Source organism: Choloepus didactylus, chromosome 2 (assembly GCF_015220235.1).
Source record: "Choloepus didactylus isolate mChoDid1 chromosome 2, mChoDid1.pri, whole genome shotgun sequence".
NCBI lineage: Eukaryota > Metazoa > Chordata > Mammalia > Pilosa > Megalonychidae > Choloepus > Choloepus didactylus.
In genome coordinates this window covers 108,578,580-108,597,531 of record NC_051308.1, presented here as the reverse complement: position 1 = coordinate 108,597,531, position 18,952 = coordinate 108,578,580, and the positions used below count along the sequence as shown (strand labels likewise).

Genomic DNA, 18,952 nt, shown 5'->3' with positions numbered 1-18,952 from the left:
CCCGCCCAGTTCCTGGGTCTTTTCTAGCTCCGCCCCGCTGTCCAGGGAGGCTGCCTCCTAAGCAGGGCTCTCCTCAGCCCAGGCTCTGACCCGGTGGCGCCCTTGTGGGCTGCGCGTGCGCTCTGCAGTTGCCCGTTTCCCGCCGGGCCCGCCCACCCCGAGCGGTTGCCGTGGGGAGGGACGCGTAGGCGACGTCGCCGCTGACTGGTCCGGGTTGCTGGTCGCGGAACCGAGACCCCTGAACTAGCCACCCCCAGGGCTAGCCCTGCAAAGTCTTGTCCTACTTCCCCGTCCCCGCGAGGGTGCCTGGAGTCGGTGCGCCCAGCATGTCCAGCGAGGCAAGCGCCCCGGGGTCTTCGCCCAGGGCCCCGCGTCCTGGGACCCAGAAGTCGTCCGGTGCGGTGACCAAGAAAGGGGAGCGCGGGGCCAAGGAGAAGCCGGCGACTGCCCTGCCGCCGGTGGGCGAAGAGGAGCCCAAAAACCCTGGTACGCTGGCGGCGGGGTTGGGGATCGGTCTGGAAGCTGCGGCTCCGCGCGCTCCCACCCGCCACCCATTGCTTAGGTGAGCCAGGTTCCTGGATAGGGTGTCATCGTTGTGCCAGGCACGGTGCTGGACGTGCAGAAGGACGCTCTGTTGGGGTAGCCAGGAAATAACTAGTAGAATTTCTGGTGGTAAGGAGTGCTGTAAGAAAAGGGCACCGCAGCTTAAGTTCAGCCATCGCATCACAGCTGCTACTCAGCCTGGCTGGCTGTCCCCACAGTCCCACCCTTCGCTCATGTCTCCTCTTAAGTTTTTCCAGTTTGCCCCTCTTCCCTAGCCCATGTTGTTCCCTGGGCCTAGAACTCTTTCTACCCCCTCTTCTAACTCCCACTTCTCTTTGTGGACATCTCAAGTGTCACCTCTTCCAGGAAGCCTTCCTGCCTTACCCCCTCCATTTAAGCTCCTAAAGAACCCACTGTAGGCTGTAACCATCTGTCTTCTCATCTGACACCCCACCCTACCCCCACCCCACCCCTAATGGACTGTGCCAGTGCAGGGAGCAACTCTGTTTCTCTCTAGAGGTGTTCCCAGTGTCAGCATAGGGCCTGGACACACTAACTGCTTTGGGGGTGTCTGGGGAAGAAATGTATGCACAGGTATATTATATGTTGAACTGTGTTCCCCCAAAAGGTAGTATGTTGAAGTTCTAATCTCCAGAACCTCAGAATGTGACCTTATTTGAAAATAGGGTCTTTGCAGATGTGATTAACTAAGATGAGGTCATAAGTAGGGTGGGCCTTTAATCCAGTCCCAATCTTTATAAAAAGAGGAGAAGAGACAGACAAATGCAGAGAGGAGAACGATGGCTGAGGCAGAGACCGAAGTGCTGTAGCTGCAAGGCAAGGAATGCCAAAGAGAGCAGTTAGACCACCAGAAGCTAGGGAGAGGCAAGGAAGGATTCTCCCCTACAGGTTTCAGAAGGAGCATGGCCCGGCTGACACCTTGATCTTGGACTTCTGTTGTTCTAAGCCAGCCAGTTTGTTATACTGTGTTATGGCAGTCCTGCAAAACTAAGCCAAGGAGTTTCCACCTGCCCTTTCCCAGGGCCTGCACACACAGATGACCCACAGCAGCCAGAGGGACGCTTAAAAATGCAAGTCAGATCATTCAAATCTGTTCTTTAAAGCCCTCTTTCTTCAGCAATTAGAATCAAATCCAGAGGCCCCGCCATGGGCCCCTCCTGCCCGTCTGACCGCATCTCCTACCACAATTTTCCTGACTCTCCACGCTCTGCCATACTGGCCTCCATTTTGCCCCTAAATGGGCCAAGTTTGTTTCTAGCTCATCTGCTTTTCTCTGCCTGATATGCTCTTCGTTAAAATCTTTATGTGGCTGCTCCTTGTCATTCACATCTCAGCTCAGATGTCACCTCCCTGGGTACTTCCCCCTCCCATCCCCCCCAGTTAGTCTGTATTATTCTCTTCATAGTACCTAGCTCCATAGGAAATCACCTGTCTATGATTTGCTGGTTTGTATTTCCCAGGAGAAAGTCAGCATCTTGAGAGCAGGGACTTGGTCTTGTTCGCCACTGGACCTTTTGTACCTAGAAGAAAGATTCGTTGAAAGATTGAATGACCGAATCCCATGGAAGTATGGAAAGGGCCCTGGGAAGAGGGTGGTGACCTGAATTTCTCCCTTTCTCTCCTAGTAAGATGCAGTGTCACATCATGGTTAGGGGCACAGTGCGAGGCTCTGCCCCTTGGCTGGCTGTGTGCCCTTGGCGAGATCTTATAGTCAGTGTCTCAGTTTCCTTATCTACAAAATAGGGATAATGTGCAGCACTCCCCTCCTATGGCTCTTGTGAGGATCACAGGAGTTAGTGAATGTAACTAGTCCCTGGCACATAATAAGAGTGTTGTAAGCGTTAACCATTATTAGGTGTGTGGCCTTGGGCAAACCACTTACCTTCTTATAGCCCGTTTCTTCTTCACCCTGCCTGTTGGGGTGAGGAACAACTGAGTTGATGGTGAGAAAGTATTTTATAAACTGCAGATTCATTTGTTCATTCAACAAACATCCACTGTGCACCCACTGTGTGCCAAGCTCCCTGCCCATTCTTGGAAGATGAATCATAGTTTTATTCCCAGCACTGAGCATGCTTCCTGGATCTCAGCGTGATAGATGTTTGAATTGAACTTGATCTCAAGGAACACGCACTCTGGTTTGGGAGGCTGACAAATAAAATAAAATGTTAGATGATTTCTAAGAGAGGAAGGCCCAGGGAGTGATGGGAACACAGAGGGAGGCTATGAGGAGGAGGGAGTTTTATAGATAATCATTCATTTATTCAACAATTACTTTTCGAATGCCTGCTCTGAGCCAGGCACTAGGGAAACAGAGGCTGACAAGATGGACACAGTCCTGCTTTTACAGAACTTACAGTCTTAGGAAAAAAAAACTGTTAGAAGGGTATAAGCTGTGGTGCATGTCTTTTTGTTGCAAGTCATAGAAATGCAGCACATCCTAATTAGTCACAAAAGAATTTATTGGAAAGCTTCTTAATCTGCTGGCTTTGCCATTAGAGAGGGCCAGGAACCCTGGACATATGGTGAAATAACTTGGGGATCTGGAATTCAATAGGGGTGATGGTTGTACAACATTACAAATGTGCTGGAAGCCATTGACTTGTACACTTTAAAATGATTAAAACGGGGAATTTTATGTTATGTGAATTTTACCTCAATTGAAAAAACAGAAAACATGGGGAGAGGCTCTGACTGGCTGACCGGTGCCATCTGCAGGTGATTGCTGGTGGCTGGGGAGGGAACTGTGAGAGCCAGAGAAAGAACACTTTCCAGAGGGGAGACAAGACAGTCTTTCCCTACATGTATGGACCTACTTATGTTAAACTCACACACACAGGAACAAGGTTGTGAAACATATGACAACAAGGATGAACCTTGAAGACATAATGCTGAGTGAAATAAGCCAGGCACAAAAAGAGAGACATTGCCCGTTACCACTAATGTGAACTCTGTGAAAAATGTAAAATAAATGGCTTATATTGTAGAATGTAGGGGACCTAGCGATAGACAGCAAATAGTGAAGGGGGAATGATAATCTGATAGGAACAGATAAGTTATGGAGGGTAAACTTAATGTTATGGGAATGCTCAGGAACGACTATGGTTTGTTAATTTTTGGGGGGTATGGTAGGAACAAGTGGGCAGCAATGTAGTTATTTTAGGTTTTTTTCTTATTCCTTTGTTTGGTTATAGTTTATTTTCTTGGGGTAGGGTAGGAACATGTTGGAAGCAATATAGTTAGTTTAGGTTATTTTTTTCTTATTCCTTTGTTTTGGTTTTGTTTGAAATGTTTTTTATTGTTTGTTAATTTTTTGATACAGTTAAAAAAACAATGAGTGTTAACAAAAGTAAATAAGTAAATGAACAATGGGGGGAGGAGGGGAATGGAATGTTTTGGATGTTCTTTTCTATTTTAATTTTTACTTTATTTTTTGGAGTAATGAAAATGTTCAAAAATTGTGGTGATGAATGCACAACTAAATGATGTTACTATGAACAAATGATTGTACACTTTGGAGGATTGTATGTTATGTGAATTTATCTCAATAAAATTGCATTAAAAACAAACAAAAAAATGCACACACACAACACTGGATGCTGTATGGAAAATGGAGTGGGAGAGAGAGAGAATGGAGACGGGGAGATGAGTTATGAGACTATTTGTATAGTCCGGTGGAGGGGCAGCAGTAGTTGAGATAGGGCAGTGAGGGTGGAGAGTAACAGATGGGTTAGGCTCCTTAGAGAAATTCTTTGGAAGTTAAGTGAGAGTTGGTGAAGGATTGGGGGCGGGGAGTGAGGGACATAGCAGGAATAATTCCCAGGTTTCTGAATTGGGCCCTGGGTGGCTGGAGGTGCCATTCAAGGAGATGGGAAAGCCCAAAGGAGAAGCAGGTAAAGGGGGGCCTCCAAGGGGCAATGTCAGCTGGGTGGCTTGATGCACAGGTCTGGAGCACCAAAGAAAGTCAGGCCTGGAGATGTGACTTTGGGAGCTGCTGATGTTTGGGTGTATTTAAAACCCTGGGGATGAAAGAGGTCTTCTAGGGAGGATGAGAGTATAACTAGAAATGAGGAAAGGTCTGGAGAGGAAGAGGAGCTGGCCAGGGAGCTTGAGCAACCTCAGGCGGAGGGGTAAGACGGAGTGGGAGTGAGGACTGCACAAGGACCCTGGATGGAGCAACACAGAGGTCACGGTAGTTTTGGCAGGTGCCCTGTGTGGTGGCAGGGGCAGGTGTGGGGCACAAATGGAGTAAAGAGTGGCGGCAGATGTAGGAAGGTTTATAGATTTAGAGGAAATTCCATCTGATGGCTTCTGTTTCTCAGTGAAATTTGAGGCAAAGCCATTAGTGAGATAGAGGAAGGAGTGTGGGATGGGAGGAGGCAGTTGCAGGTTCCTTCTAGAGCTGCACTGTCCAGTAGGGTAGCTACTAGCTACAGTACAGATGTTGCAGAAAGTTCTATTGGATAGTGTTGTTCTAGGCAGTGGTTCTCAAAGTGCTGCCCTTGGCCCAGCAGCTTTGGCATCATCTGTGAGCTTGATTGTCTCACCCTACCTATTGAATCAGAATCTCTGGGGATGGAGCCCAAGAAGGTGCTTTTTAACAGCCTCTCCAGGTGATTTTCAGGGCAATTAAAGTTTGAGAATCTCTTTTCTAAGAGAAAGGTGGTGTGAGTGAAGCAAGGAAGGGGTGAGGGACTCTCCCAGCAGAAAGAACAGCCCTGGAAGGCAGGGAGGTGTGCTGGAGTCAGCTGTACAAGGGGGTTACTACAGCCTCCCTCTGCCGCCATCTGCTCCATCCATCCGGTAAAGGTTTCTTGTGTTAGCACTCATGGCTGGACACGTGAGGAAGGTGGCTCTCACCCCTTTTCTGCTGGAACCTTCAGATACCCTCTGTGTTCTGCCCCCACACATGTCAACCACATGCCTTTCCTGTCCTCCAAATGCTCTGGGCAAGCTCCCTGCTGCTTGGCCTAGGACTCCCCTCCCAGCCCACACTCCTGCAGCCCCCGCTGCCTGTGGCCTGGAAAGGATGCTGTGGGAGCTCCAGGCTGCCTGGACAGTCAGCTGGGCAGGCTGGCACTGAACCTGCCCATCTGCCTCCAGGTTGTTCCATTCACCCCTCTCATCTCCAGGAACCACTTCTTCCTGGGATGCCCATTGAGGAAACAGGAGGCGGCAGGGGTCTCTGAGGACCCTCACACACCTCCGGTTTGCATAGCTCTCAGGGGGACATCTGTCTGAATTAATGTAACTCTTGGATGATTTATATTTCAGAAACTTTTAGAACAGTGTCAGGCAGGAGTAAGTGCTATACAAGTGTTTGTTAAATAAATAAAAGCCTGCTGCTCAGCTAGACCTCTTGGTGTGCCTGTGTTGGGGGGTAGAGGGGGATGCTGAGGCACTTCTGGGTTCTTTGCTGACATCAGGCCTGGGTTTCCTTCTCCAAGAGACCCTGGGCAGTCCCAGCAGGGAAGGGGGACACGAGAGGAGGCTGGCTGGGGCACCCTAGGGGAGGCCGAGGCCCCGCGATGTTCTGCCCTGGGGACGGGGAACCCGCGCTGGCGGAGGGAGCGGCCTTGACCCCACGGCGAGAGGTGGGGGGGGGGAGGCGCAGCATGTGACAGAGGAGTCCGCGTTGAATACATTCCACGCCCCTTAGTCTTCTTTCTCCGAGAGGTCTTGCTTTCCCCACTGTTTCCTCTCAAGCGTTTCCCGCGTCGGCCTTGAAGCCTCCTCTCACACTTTTTCCGTGGCTGTGAAGACGGCCGCCGCCGCGCCGCCTCCGGACTCTGCCGCCCTCTGGCGGCCGCCTGGGGCTGACCGTCCTTCCCGTCCCCCGCAGAGGAGTACCAGTGCTCCGGGGTCCTGGAGACCGACTTCGCCGAGCTCTGCACGCGCTCCGGCTACACCGACTTCCCCAAAGTTGTTACCCGGCCCCGCCCCAACCCGACCTTCGTCCCCTCTGCCTCTATGTCGGAAAAGCCCACTCTAGGTGAGTGACAGTGCCAGGGCCACGTCTCTCATCCCTAGCCTCCCATCTCACCGGTGGGTGGGCCGAATGGCGATGCACTCAAGAGGGCGGACGGGGAGGTGGGGGAGGCGCCCCTCCTCCTTTCCAAACTCAAGCAGAGGAGGACCTCGCGCGAGAAGCACCGCCCCCCGGGCTAGCGCCTCCCACCCTTGCTGTGTACCCTCTGTGGGCGCTGCCCGGCCTCTCCAACACCCGGGGCCCGGAGCGGCGGCTCCGTCCCCTCCCTCTGCAGTCCCTCTCCTCGCACCCCTGCCTTCTAGACGAGCAGCGGCTGTCTGCGTCCTGCAGCCTCAGCAGCCTAGAGAGCAAATACGTGTTCTTCCGGCCCACCATCCAGGTGGAGATGGAGCAGGAGGACCCCAAGTCAGTGAAGGAAATTTACATCCGCGGTGAGGCTGTTCCCTCTACCCGCCCCCTCGCTCTATGGCCCCCCACAGCCCCATTTCCACTCCCCTCACCGCTTCCGCCCCAGGTCTGAGACGCCTTCCTTCTCTCCCTTCCGCAGGTTGGAAGGTTGAGGATCGGATTCTGGGCATCTTCTCTAAATGTTTGCCTCCCCTCAGTCAGCTGCAGGCCATTAAGTGAGGGGGCACTGGTGGGGTGGGGGGAGTGGAAGGCCATGATGGAGGATGGGGATCTTGGAAGAGAGAACAGAGGGGGCACTGAAGATCTTAGGGACTTTGGGGAGATGGGGGTGGGGGGGTGAGGAAGTACCTGAGGATAATTCTGTCCTCAGGGTGGCTGGGGAGGACCCTGTGGGAAGGGGGTTCCAGCTGGAAAGTGAGGCTCCAGCTCTGTGTTTCTCTATTTCCCACCAACTCCAGCTTGTGGAAGGTGGGGCTGACTGATAAGACCCTGACCACCTTCATCGCCCTCCTGCCTCTCTGCTCATCCACGCTCAGGTCAGCAGAGGGGTCTGTGCAAGGGGGGGAGAGCCCTAGTGCTTGGGCAGCCTGACTGGGTGGGCAGTCACAGGGGAGTGGTTTGGGGGTGGGCATGGCAAGACCTTGCTCCTGTGGGCCTGGACTGGCATCCTATGGAAACAGAATGGAGCCTGTGTCTGTTGGGTCATGAGACTCCCATCTAGCAAGAAGTGGGGACCCTTTGGGTCTCAGTGCCCCTCCTCTTCATCAGTCCCATTCCCATCTTCTCTCTGGAGATTGTCTCTCCTGATCCTCTCTTCGTAGGGCTCTGGCACTGTGTGTATCAGGGGCTGGTAAGACAGTACTTATCCTCCAGGAACTCACAGTCCAGTGAGGGAGGGAGGATTAGGAATAGAAACTGCCTGGCAGTGTGGGGCCCATGGTGGTGGAAAAATGGCCCAGTGGAGGAGGGAATGGAGTCATAGAGGAGAGCCATTCAACCTCTGGGGTGTGGGGTGAGGAGATAGGGAAAGCTTTCTGGAGGAGGTGGTGCTAAGCAGAGCCTTGAGAGGGGAATAGGAGCAGGACAGGCAGGGAATTAGGAAAGGGCTTTCTTCTACAAGAGGGAGCAGGAGCAAGGTGTGAAGTAGCGCAACTATAGGGGTGGTTTGGTGTGTAAAGGGCAGAGCTGATTTGGCTGCCCCTTCCGAGGCTCCCATAGCACCCTTGACTTTTCCACTTCACAGAACACACCCCTTGGGGCTACACACACTGGGGTGTGTGTGTCTTCCTCCTTTGATTGGAGTGGATGCTCCCTGAGGGCCAGGACTGTGTCTTCTTCAGCTGGAAGTCCCCAGACTCTTGTATAGAATATCATGAAACATATTTCATTCATGGGAATTCTTTCTAATTCATGTCATGGGAATTAGAAAGAATTTAGCTAGCAGAAAATAACTGTATGAATTCATCTTAAAAATAATATATATAAAATAAATCATAACAACTTAAAGTTTATTACTTAAATTAATTTAAAATGAATGTAACCAAGTTTATGTGAAAGATGAGCTAATCTGAAATAATAAATCATGGGAGAAAAATTTTAAATAGAGAAATTTCTAGCCAAGGATTCAATTTTTCTTGTGACTTGGAGAAAGACCTCCATTCCTCTTGTTGGAGAAGCCACTGCCTTGGGGACGTCTCATGTTTTAGTTATTAATGCTGTGTAACAAATTACCCTAAAACCTAGTGGTTTAAAACAAAAAACATTTATTATCTTACAGAAACTGGGAGCTAATCTGGTAGAGCTTAGCTGGGAGCCTCTGGTTCAGGGTCTTTCGTGAGGTTGCAGTAAGCTTCTGGGTTGCAGTTATGTCAGGGCCCGTCTGGGGCCAGAGACTCTGCTCCACTCTCATTTATGTTGAGGCTGTTGGCAGGTCTCAGTTCTTTACCACATGGGCCTCTGCACAGGCTGTCTGAGTGTCCTACCAATGTGGCAGCTGGTGTTACGAGAGCATGCCAGAGAGCACCCAAGATGAAAGCCACCATCTTTTTGTAACCTAAACTTGGAAATGACGTCCCATCACTTTTGCCATATTCTGTTCATTAGAAGTGAGTCATTAAGTTTGGCTCACACTCAAGGAGAGGGGATTACACAAAGGCATACCTACCTGCCCATGGGTATTCCCAACTCTGGGGAGTGGCCCCTTCATCTGGCCACACTTCTGGATTTTAGGTTTGGGTAATTGTCACATATAATTTCCTATACTGGAGAGCCATCTCTTGACTCCATGCTTTTCTGTTTCCAAGCCACTCCCCAGAGACCCACATTTCCTCTCTGTTCCCCTCCTCACCTGGCCTCAGGGGTGCCTCTGGTTCTCACATCTCCTCCACCCACAGGAAGGTGTCTCTGGAGGGGAACCCGTTGCCGGAGCAGTCATATCACAAGCTCATGGCGTTGGACAGCCCGTGAGACAACTTTCCCTCCCCCCTTGCTCTGAGCCACTCCCTACCCCCATCCAAAGTTATCGATGGTAACCACCCTGACTTTGCCCCTCCATCGTCTTTAATTCCTTCCCCTTTCACCCTCAGGCCAGATGGCCCTCCTCATCCCCTCCTCATGCCCCCCACCCCATTCTCCGAGATTCCCGGGAACACCCAGGATCCCGGGTTTCCAGCGGCCGTCGTTCTCCCTCTCGCTGCCCCAGGATTATGCACTTGTCTCTGAGGAACAACAACATCGATGACCACGGGGCGCAGCTCCTGGGCCAAGCTCTGTCCACGCTGTACAGCAGCAACCGGACCCTTGTATCGCTCAACCTGGGCTTCAACCACATCGGGGACGAGGGCGCGGGCTACATTGCAGATGTGCGTGCGCGACGGGGGAGGCACCCGCGGCGGGGCAGGGACGGCTCGGTGGGGCCCGCTCACGCGCCCCCTCCGCGCCTCCTCAGGGCCTTAGGCTGAATCGTTCCCTGCTCTGGCTGTCTCTGGCGCACAACCGCATCCAGGACAAGGGCGCCCTGAAGCTGGCTGAGGTGGGAGTGCCAACTGGGGCCAGGGACATGGCGGGCGGGTGAGCTGACTCCGATTCCCAGGGGCGTCTGATCGCGAGGTGCCTACCTCGCTCCAGGTCCTGCGCCCCTTCGAGCTGACGCACACCGAGGTGGTGGAGCGCCGGCGCCTCCTGCTGGAGAAAGGGACGCAGGAGCGAATGCGATCGGTAAGGAGCCGCCAGGACTGAGGACGCGAGAGCCCCTCGGCCCGCTTCCCAGGTCGGCCGCCTTTCAGCAAGCTGTCCATGCCGTCCAGTGCCCGATCTCCTCCCTCTGTCTTTCTCTCCTAGTTTTGCACAGATCTAACAAACGTTTTCATGTCCCTACTTGATGGGCTCTCACTCCTGAACCATCCCACGGGCAGTAGAGTGTTTGGGTTAAGAGAAAGGAATTGATGTTGAGACCATCTGGATTTCAAATCAGGCTTAACCACGGGTCAGCTTGTGACCTTGGGTGTCTTACTTAACCTCTCCAGCCTCAGTTGCCTCATCTGTAAAATGGGGATGATTGTCCCTCTCTCATAGGATTGTTGACAGGATTAAACGGGTTAATTCATGTAATGTACTTGGCACTTAGCTCAATAAAAGCTACAACCCCCCCACCCCCAAATAGATTCTGAGCATCTCCCCCACCCCACCCCACCCCCCACTCCATCCCCAGGTCCCTCTGCTATTTCTTCCTAGAACCTCCTCACTCCAGAGGAGTCTCAAATTATTTTAGCATTTAGGCAGGTGGGTGGTGGTGGTCACGTGGTGCCCAGGTGTGAGGCTTTTCCTTACTCCCAGCGGGGAAAGGGTCCTGGCCTTTCCTTCATCCCCTCCCATTTGTGAATGCAGCCTGGCTCTTCTCGATATGGGGACTACAAAACTGACCGGGAGAAGAATCAGCTGATGGGGGTCAGCAGTGTTGCACTGGTGGACAAGGCAGACAAAATGCTGGCAATGAAAACCCCCAAGGGCCTGGGCAAGAAAAAGGAGAAGTCAGGGGTAGGTGTGTTGTAAGAAGAGCCTTGGGTGTTGGAGGAATGGGAAGGAAGCTTCCATGGCATGCTGGTGGGGGTGGAGGGAAGGCTGTGAAGGGTCCTAACCCTAGCCCATTTCCACACATGCTCCCCATTCCCTGGGAAGGGAAGACTTTTATCTGTCTCCTAACATCTTCCACAGGAAGTGGTCAAGAAGGAGGAAAAGACAGGGTCCGGGCAGTCCCCCACACAAGGAATCCCTAAGAAAGAAGATGCCTTGAAGGCAGGCAAGGGTAGTAAGTACTAGTGTCCCTCTGGCGCCATCTTCCTGCTGTGGTGGGAAGAGCACCCGGCACCGCACGGGAGGCTGTTCTAGGCCTGGGTTGCCTCTGACTTACATGACGTGAGCTAGTCTTGTCCCATTGCTCTCTGGGCCTTATTTCCTTCTTGCCAGTGAGATGATGGGGAAAGCCCCTGCAGGCCCAGACATCCTGACTCACCCTTCTCCACACCCTGAGGCCCTGCTGGCTCAGTGGGGGGTCCCCTCCAGCTGTTTCTATTGCACCCAAATCCAGAGCTTTCCGAGTGTGGGAAGTCTCTTTGTCTTCCCCTTCTCCATTCTCTCTGGGAGTCTGGGTGGGATCAGAGGCCTGCCCTGTGCCCTCTGGCTCCTCTTCCCGCTCCAGAGGCGAACATCCCTGAGCAGAAGCCAAGCAAGGGGAAAGGGACCAAGAGTGGGAGCAAAGAGAAGCGGAGCACCCTCCCGGATTCAGAGGTAAGCTACCAGAAGAAGCTGGGCAGGGGAGTATATCCCTGGGACGCCAGGCTTGCCCAGGAACTCTCATCCCCAGACCCTCCTGGAATTTTCGCTCCAGCTTTGCAGCCATTTACATTCACATTTCCTCTTTCACTTCTGTCCCAACCACACCTGAAACCCTCTCCTATCCCAATCTCAGCTTGCTGGGGGAATAATGGAGCTCAGTGCTCCCCCCCTCCCTTTCCTTGTCTATTAGTAGCCCATACTTAAACTTTTTTTTTTTTTAAATAGAGAAGTTGTAGGTTTACAGACAAATCATGTAAAAAATATAGCATTCCCATATACTCACCCCCATTATTAATACTTTGCATTAGTTTGGTACATGTTATAATTGGTGAAAGAATATAATTGTAGTGTTAACTATAGTCTAGAGTTTACATTAGGGTGGACTTTTTCCCAATATACCACTATTATTAACACCTTACATTAGTAGGGTATATTTGTTATAATTCATGAAAGAACATACTTATAGTTGTACTTTTAACTGTGGCCAATCGTTTATAATAGTGTTCACTGTGTTATACAGTCCTATATTTTATCTTTTAATTTTATTCTGGTAACATATATATGACCTAAAATTTCCCCCTTTTAACCACATTCACATATATAATTCAGTGCTGTTAATTATACTCACAATGTTGTACTACCATCACCACCATCCATTTCCAAAATTTGACAGTCAACCCTAATAGAAATTCTCTATAGATTAAGCATTAACTCCCCATTCCCACCCCTAAACAAGCCCCCTGGGACCTTTATTCTAGATTTTAACTTTATGAGTTTTCTTCTAATTATTTCATATCAGTGAGATCATATAATATCTGTCCTTTTGTGTCTGGCTTATTTTGCTCAACAAAATGTCCTCAAAGCTTCATCCATGTTGTGGCATGTTTCAGAACTTCGTTCCTTTTTAATGCTGAATAATATTCCATTGTATGTGTATACCATATTTTGTTTATCCACTTATTGGTTGATGGACACTTGGGTTGCTTCCATATTTTAGCAATTGTGAATAATGCCACTGTGAACATTGGTGTGCAAATATCTGTGCAAGTCCCTGCTTTCAATTCTTTTGGGTATATACCTAGTAGAGGGGTTGCTGGGTCATATAGTTCTATACTTAGCTTTCCGAGGAACTGCCAAACTGTCTTCCACGGCAGCTGCACCATTTTACATTCCCACCAGCAATGAATGAGTGTTCCTATTTCACCACATCCTCTCCAATACTTGTAATTTTCTGTTTATTTTATTTTATTTTATTTTAAATAGCCATTCTAGTGGGTGTGAGGTGGTATCTCATTGTGGTTTTGATCTGCATTTCCCTAATAGCTAATGATGTTGAGCATCTTTTCATGTGCTTTTTACCCATTTAACATTTAATTTAAACCCATTTAATTTTATTCTGGTAACATACATATGACCTAAAATTTCCCCCTTTTGACCACATTCACATATATAATTCAGTGCAGAGTTAGTCTATTAGGGTTTATTCTGTTTGAGGTATGTTGCATTTCTTGGACATGACTATGTCTTTCATAAGAGTTAGGAAATTTTGTTAACAACTCTCTCAGTTTCTGTTTGTGAATATTTTAAACTCTCCCTCATTTTTGAAGGACAGTTTTGCCAGAGAAAGAATTTTTGGCTGGCAGTTTTTCTCTTTCCATACCTTATATCATACCACTGCCTTCTTGCTCTATGGTTTCTGAAGAGTATTTGGCACTTAGTCTTACTGAGGATCCCTTGTATGTGATGAATCACTTTTCTCTTGCTGCTTTCAGAATTCTCTCCTTTTTTGCATATGGCATTCTGATGAGTATGTGTCTCAGATAAGTCTATTAGGGTTTATTCTGTTTGAGGTATGTTGCATTTCTTGGACATGACTGTCTATGTCTTTCATAAGAGTTGGGAAATTTTCATGCATTGTTTCCTAAAATATTCTTTCTGCCTCTTTTCCCTTTTGTTATCCTTCTGGGACACCCATGATGTGTATGTTTGTATGCTTCATGCTGTCACTCAAATCCCTGAAACACTGCTCAATTTTTTCTATTCTTTTCTCTATCTGATTATATGATTTCAATTATCCTGTCTTCTAGTTCACTGATTCTTTCTTTTGTCCACATCTGCAGTTGTATGCTTGTAGTGTATTGTTAATCTCCATTATTTTGTGTTTCATCCTATAATTTCTGTAATATTTCTTTTTAAACTTTCAAATTTTTCTTTATGCTCATACATCAATATCCTTTAGTTCTATGTCCGTATTTTCCTTCATCTCCTTGAATTGATTTAGGAGATTTGTTTGAACTTCTTTGATTAGTTGTTCTAAATTCTGTCTCTGAAATTTTAATTTGTTCCCTTGACCGAGCCGTATCTTCCTGTTTCTTAGTTTGGCTTGTAATTTTTTGCTGATGTCTGGGCATCTTATTATTTTGTTGTGTTATTGTTGAAGATCAGTTTCTCCTTCTTGTCTAGGGTTTTATTGTTGTTGGGTTTTGAGTTAAGGCTCTTATTGCTTGGTCCAACTTATTCTGGACCTTTATAGTAGTCCATGTTTAACTGTTCAGATTCTCTCAGCTCTTCTTCATCTGTTTCTTGCCCTGGATATGCAGTACAAGTGTTAAGACTGTACTTTTTGTGCAATTGTTTCACCTCCAGGAGAAAGCTTCCTTTCCTTTGTTCCTTCCTCTGGAAATCTTGCTCTGTTCTGTTTGTCTTTGTGCAGAATTTTCTCCCCAGCTCCTATAATTTGTTTAAATTCTCTACCTCACTCTGTGCCTCCTTTTCCTTACAATTCTCAGTTCTGGGACCCATCGTGTCTTACAGGAGCTAGTATCTGCCCCCCCCTTTTTTTTTTCTGTGAGGTTTTTCTGCTTCTAGCTTCTTCCCCATTAGGGTACCCCACCCTAGGGACCCAGATGGGGTCAATCCATAGAGTGGGTCAATCCAGAAAGGTCTGTTTTGTGGTTAGGTAGGCCAGCAGACTGGATTGAATGTGCGCACCTCTTGCCAACATTTCTGCTGGTCTCTCTTCTTTTTCCTTCCCTGGAGGCCCGTGGTACTCCTCAGTGGCTTGTGTTCCACCCTGGGTCTCTGCCTGGGTTCCTCTGCCTGGATGTTCGTGGAGTTCTAACTTGCTGTTGTGTGTGGCTCTGTGGCCTGCATCCAGGGCAGGAGACCTGGGCTGTGCTGCCTCTGTGCAACCTAGTGAGGGGGAGGGGTCCGGACTGGCAGATCTGGGAGGGAAATCTCCTACCTGATTCTTTTACTTTTTCTTCAATTCAGTGTTTGTGGAGTCCTTTTCCAGTCTCCATCATCCTCCAGAGTTCTAAGCAGGTGGGATTTGTCCTTTTATTAGTTGATTCTGTGGGGAGACTTTTCCAGGGGATGTCTTATGTCACCATATTGATGACATTACTTAATAGCTCACACTTTTGATTCACTTTCTCAACTCATTCTGCTTCCCAGAGGGCCAAACATTTCTTCTGCCCCTCTCAGCAGCTACCTGAGGAAGGCAGGGCATTTTTATAGTCATGGTGTAGCCCCAGCCCCACCCCATGGCTCCTTTGTGAGACCTTTTTTCCTTTGCCCCTGGATTCTCCCTTTTCCCTCTCAACTTGGACCAACTTGCTCCTTGCCTTGGAAACCTTTCTGGACTGCAGACTCCTCAGCACCCAACCCTTCTCCAGCTGTCCAGTTCTGTTGGTGGCATCAGCTGCCTGAGGGTCTGTCTCTGTCCTTATATTCTGTCTCCTCCATCAAAAGGTGACACACTCCTCACCCCAGGCAGGGAGTGGGCCCCCTCCCCTTTTAGGAGTCTTCTCTGGCAGCCAGGACAAGATCTTACAGAAGAAGTAGTCCAGGTGGAGACAGGGGGTGAGGGTTACCTTTCAATTCCCATTTTACTCTGCCCTGTCCGTCTTGGTCAGTCTGCTATTTCTCATTAGGACCCCTGCAGTACCGTCTCCTCCTGCCTTCAGTGTCACCTCCTTCCAATCCATTCTTTTCATTCACTCTAGATGTTAGGAAATAATTAGTAAAACCTGAACGCAACATATTGTTTCATGCCTCCAAAGCCTGATCAGGGAGTCAAGTCTTAAGCTAGTTGGTCAGTCTGTTTCCTTTGCCTGGAAAACTTTCCCCCTCATCTTAATCTGATAGCATCCCATTACCACTCAAATACCAGCTCAAGGCCACTTCTTCCAGGGGACCGCTCCTGGTTCTCAGACTGGGCTAGACATCCCTCCCGTACTCCCACAGTACTCTGGGCTCACCTCTATCGGTTGTTCCACTGGTATGTACCACATTACTATTTCACTTTCATGGCTAACCCACTCGAAGGAGCTTCTTGAGGGTATGTGCTTATTTATCTTTGTATCCCCAGCACCTAGGACAAAGCCTGGACTATAGACAGCCCTCAAAACATGAATGAATGAATGTATGGCTGTCGCCCAGCTCCCCTTTTCTCTACTGTAATTAGTATTCTTTCTTAGCAGTTTGTTGCCAACACTACTGAGATGATCAACCCTCTCCTGGAGCCTGTGGAGCACCGAGATGGGAAAGTTTTCATGCCTGGGAACAAGGTCCTTTTGCACCTCAACCTCCTCCGTATGTTTGCCCACCACTCCCTCTCCACACCCCCAAAAGCTGCGTGGGCCCCATCCTGCCATGAGTGTGACTCCCCTCTCCTCCCCCCTCCCTGGAGTACAACCTGCTCCTCCCATGCTTGGGCATCATGTTACCAGAGCCCCTCTTGTCTGAAATGTTCGGGGAGGGGAGGAGCTTGGGTCAGGAGGCTGAGGACAGGCAGTTAGAGAAGGAGTGTTAGTTAATGATGGGAGGTAGAGATAGGTAGGTAGAAGTGGGAGGGTTAAAACGCATGAGGGGATATCAGATGAGGGAGGAGTTAAGAGTTAGGTGAAGGATCAGATCAGGGAGTCCAGTCCTGGGCTAGTGAGTCAGCAGGTTGGGGAAGGGGGCTGGAGGAGCAAGAGGGTTAATTACAGTGGAGTGAGAGTGTCCAGTGAGGCCCATCTGGTCTGCATCCTTCCACAGGGAACCGCATCACAGAGGTGGGGCTGGAGGCTTTCCTTGCCGCAGTGCAGTACCAGGTGCATTTCTACAAGCCCAAGAGCGCAACCAAGGGCCCAGTGGGGCTGGTATGGCTGTCCCTGGCGGTAAGTCCACATCACCCTCTCCCGCTGCTGGTGCAGGCAGCGTCTGTGTCTCTGCATGTCCAACGAAGGTCTGTAGTTCCCCTAATTCTTTTTGATCACGACATAAGTTCCATCTTTCTTGCTGCATGGTCAGCAGTTTACATCATTCTGCCTTTTCTCCTCGTTCCCCTGCCCCTAATGCAGCTGCCCCAGAAATTTTTTTTTCTCCTGGAAAACTCATGTTCATCCCTCTTGTCAGCCATCAGCCTTCCTTTTCCTCTTTCAGAAAAACTGCTTCCCTCCACAATGTCCTGCATACACCCTAATCCAGGAACTGATGCTGCCAAGGGACCCCATCAGTAAGGCCAAACCCAGGGAAGAAGAGGCTCTGGCTTTTCCCACCTAGCCCCCTCCCAGCTTCCTCCCTGAGATTCAGGGCCACATCCTGTCCACATGTGTGGGCTGACCTCCCTGGGGAGATCTCAGACCAGTAACAAAGACCATTGCTGTATGCTTCCTTGAGTTATCTAAACTCTGTTCCATAACTACTTGAAATGTTTGGACTCTGAGTCTGTTCATGTCACATAGCCAGAAAAGGGCAGAAAAATGGTCTGAATTGCTTCAAGGTTCTACTGGGGATGGTCTCAGTCACTCTGGCATTAGCCAGCCAAGGGGCAATACTCTTCTGCCCCCAGAGGGCCTGGATCTTGCTAGAAGCCAGGTTCCCCAGAGGATGTGTTCTATGCCAGGGTTTGGATTTGGACTCCGCTCTCAGAGGCAGGCAGAGGGGGCAGACTTTGGATTAGTAGTTGACACATACAACCTGAGTAGGAGACAGAGTGGAGGTGAGCAGGGTAGAGGGATCGAGCACAGGCTCCACATTTTCCCCAGCTCTCTTCAGGTCTCCAGTTCTGGTTTGGAAGAGAAGTGAGGGCTCACCTTAAGAAAATTGTACAAAAATTTGGCAGGTTACTTTGGAAAGGTTGCCAAGTCTCTCAACATCTAAGAAGCAAAGCCCAAGCACTAAACACGAACTCTACTGACAATGCCTGTAGACATCAGCAGTCTGAAAATTGGTGTGCCAGCCGATTGTTTGGGGGCCAGCCATCAGGAGAGTTGGAGGTGTCCTGTATCTTTACCCTCCACTGAGATGACCTACTGACAGAGCCCAGAGAACAAAGGCCTGCCTCCTGGGGAAGCCACAGGTTGCTTCCAAGGAAGATGGAGATAAAACAGGTGCTGTGTCTCCCTTCACTTTTGGGCGGATTTAACGTGTTCCACATTCCCTCATTCTATAGCCTTGATCAGACCTACTTTCGGTCCCTACCCAGAACTCCCTTGTGCCTGCCTGTCTTCTGAGGCTCATTTGCTCCCACGGGCCTTCTGGCCTCTGAAACGCCTGCAGTGCTCAAGGCCTGCCTGCCTGACATGAGCGTCTCCAGGGAAAGCCTATGATCTCTCTCAATTCCCAACACTGAGCATATTATAGGTGCTCAGTGGTGATCAGTCAGTCCCACCTTCTCCAGGTATCCTTTCCAATCCTTCTAAAGGGCCAATGAACTCTTACAGCCCTTTGCCTTCTTCCAACAATCTATCACTAATGACTCATGTTACTTCCAAACAGACTGCAGTAAGCTCACAAGGGCCAGAACCTAGTATTATACTAAGCTTAGGAGTTGAAAAATTAGATATTTAGGGCTGGAAGGGAACCTGTCACTTAATCCAACAATGAAGGCAGTGAGAGAGGATGGTTATGGTCCTGGTGATGTGGCTTCATCTGCTGTGCTGTCTTCTGGGAGGTGTCAGAGCCCGTAAGAGGACGTGGAGGGTGACGACTGAGGAACTGGCGAGGCCTTCAGAGATGACCCCCCCCACCCCGTGTTCTGCCTGGCGAGTCCTGACACTCACGAGGGCTGCTCAGGAGGTCTCTTGATTCTGTATGTATAAAGTCATACATACATACATGTGTGTGTTTAAACGAGTTCTCTGTCTTGTGTTTTGTCTGTGGAGGCTG

At 49.6% G+C, this 18,952-nt stretch overlaps 1 protein-coding gene across 14 annotated transcripts; it reads left to right on the top strand.

Annotated features, from left to right (window-relative positions):
• The first annotated feature begins 88 nt into the window (after positions 1–88).
• LRRC71 (leucine rich repeat containing 71) lies at positions 89–18,916 on the top strand. 14 transcript variants are annotated; one of them, XM_037825672.1, is made up of 16 exons: positions 89–486; positions 6,407–6,556; positions 6,856–6,984; positions 7,101–7,176; positions 7,420–7,497; positions 9,355–9,423; positions 9,663–9,822; positions 9,909–9,992; positions 10,088–10,177; positions 10,847–10,996; positions 11,174–11,267; positions 11,658–11,746; positions 16,276–16,390; positions 16,838–16,959; positions 17,225–17,297; positions 17,907–18,083. In XM_037825672.1, the coding sequence occupies exons 1-16, from the start codon at positions 327–329 to the stop codon at positions 17,942–17,944; spliced, it is 1,677 nt and encodes a 558-aa protein (XP_037681600.1). In that variant the 5' UTR covers positions 89–326; the 3' UTR covers positions 17,945–18,083. The 14 variants fall into 14 exon arrangements, with proteins under 14 accessions (XP_037681600.1, XP_037681604.1, XP_037681596.1 ...); XM_037825676.1 differs by having other exon boundaries at positions 16,276–16,365; positions 17,907–17,947; XM_037825668.1 differs by lacking the exon at positions 17,225–17,297 and having other exon boundaries at positions 16,279–16,365; positions 17,907–18,916.
• Positions 18,917–18,952: the final 36 nt, after the last annotated feature.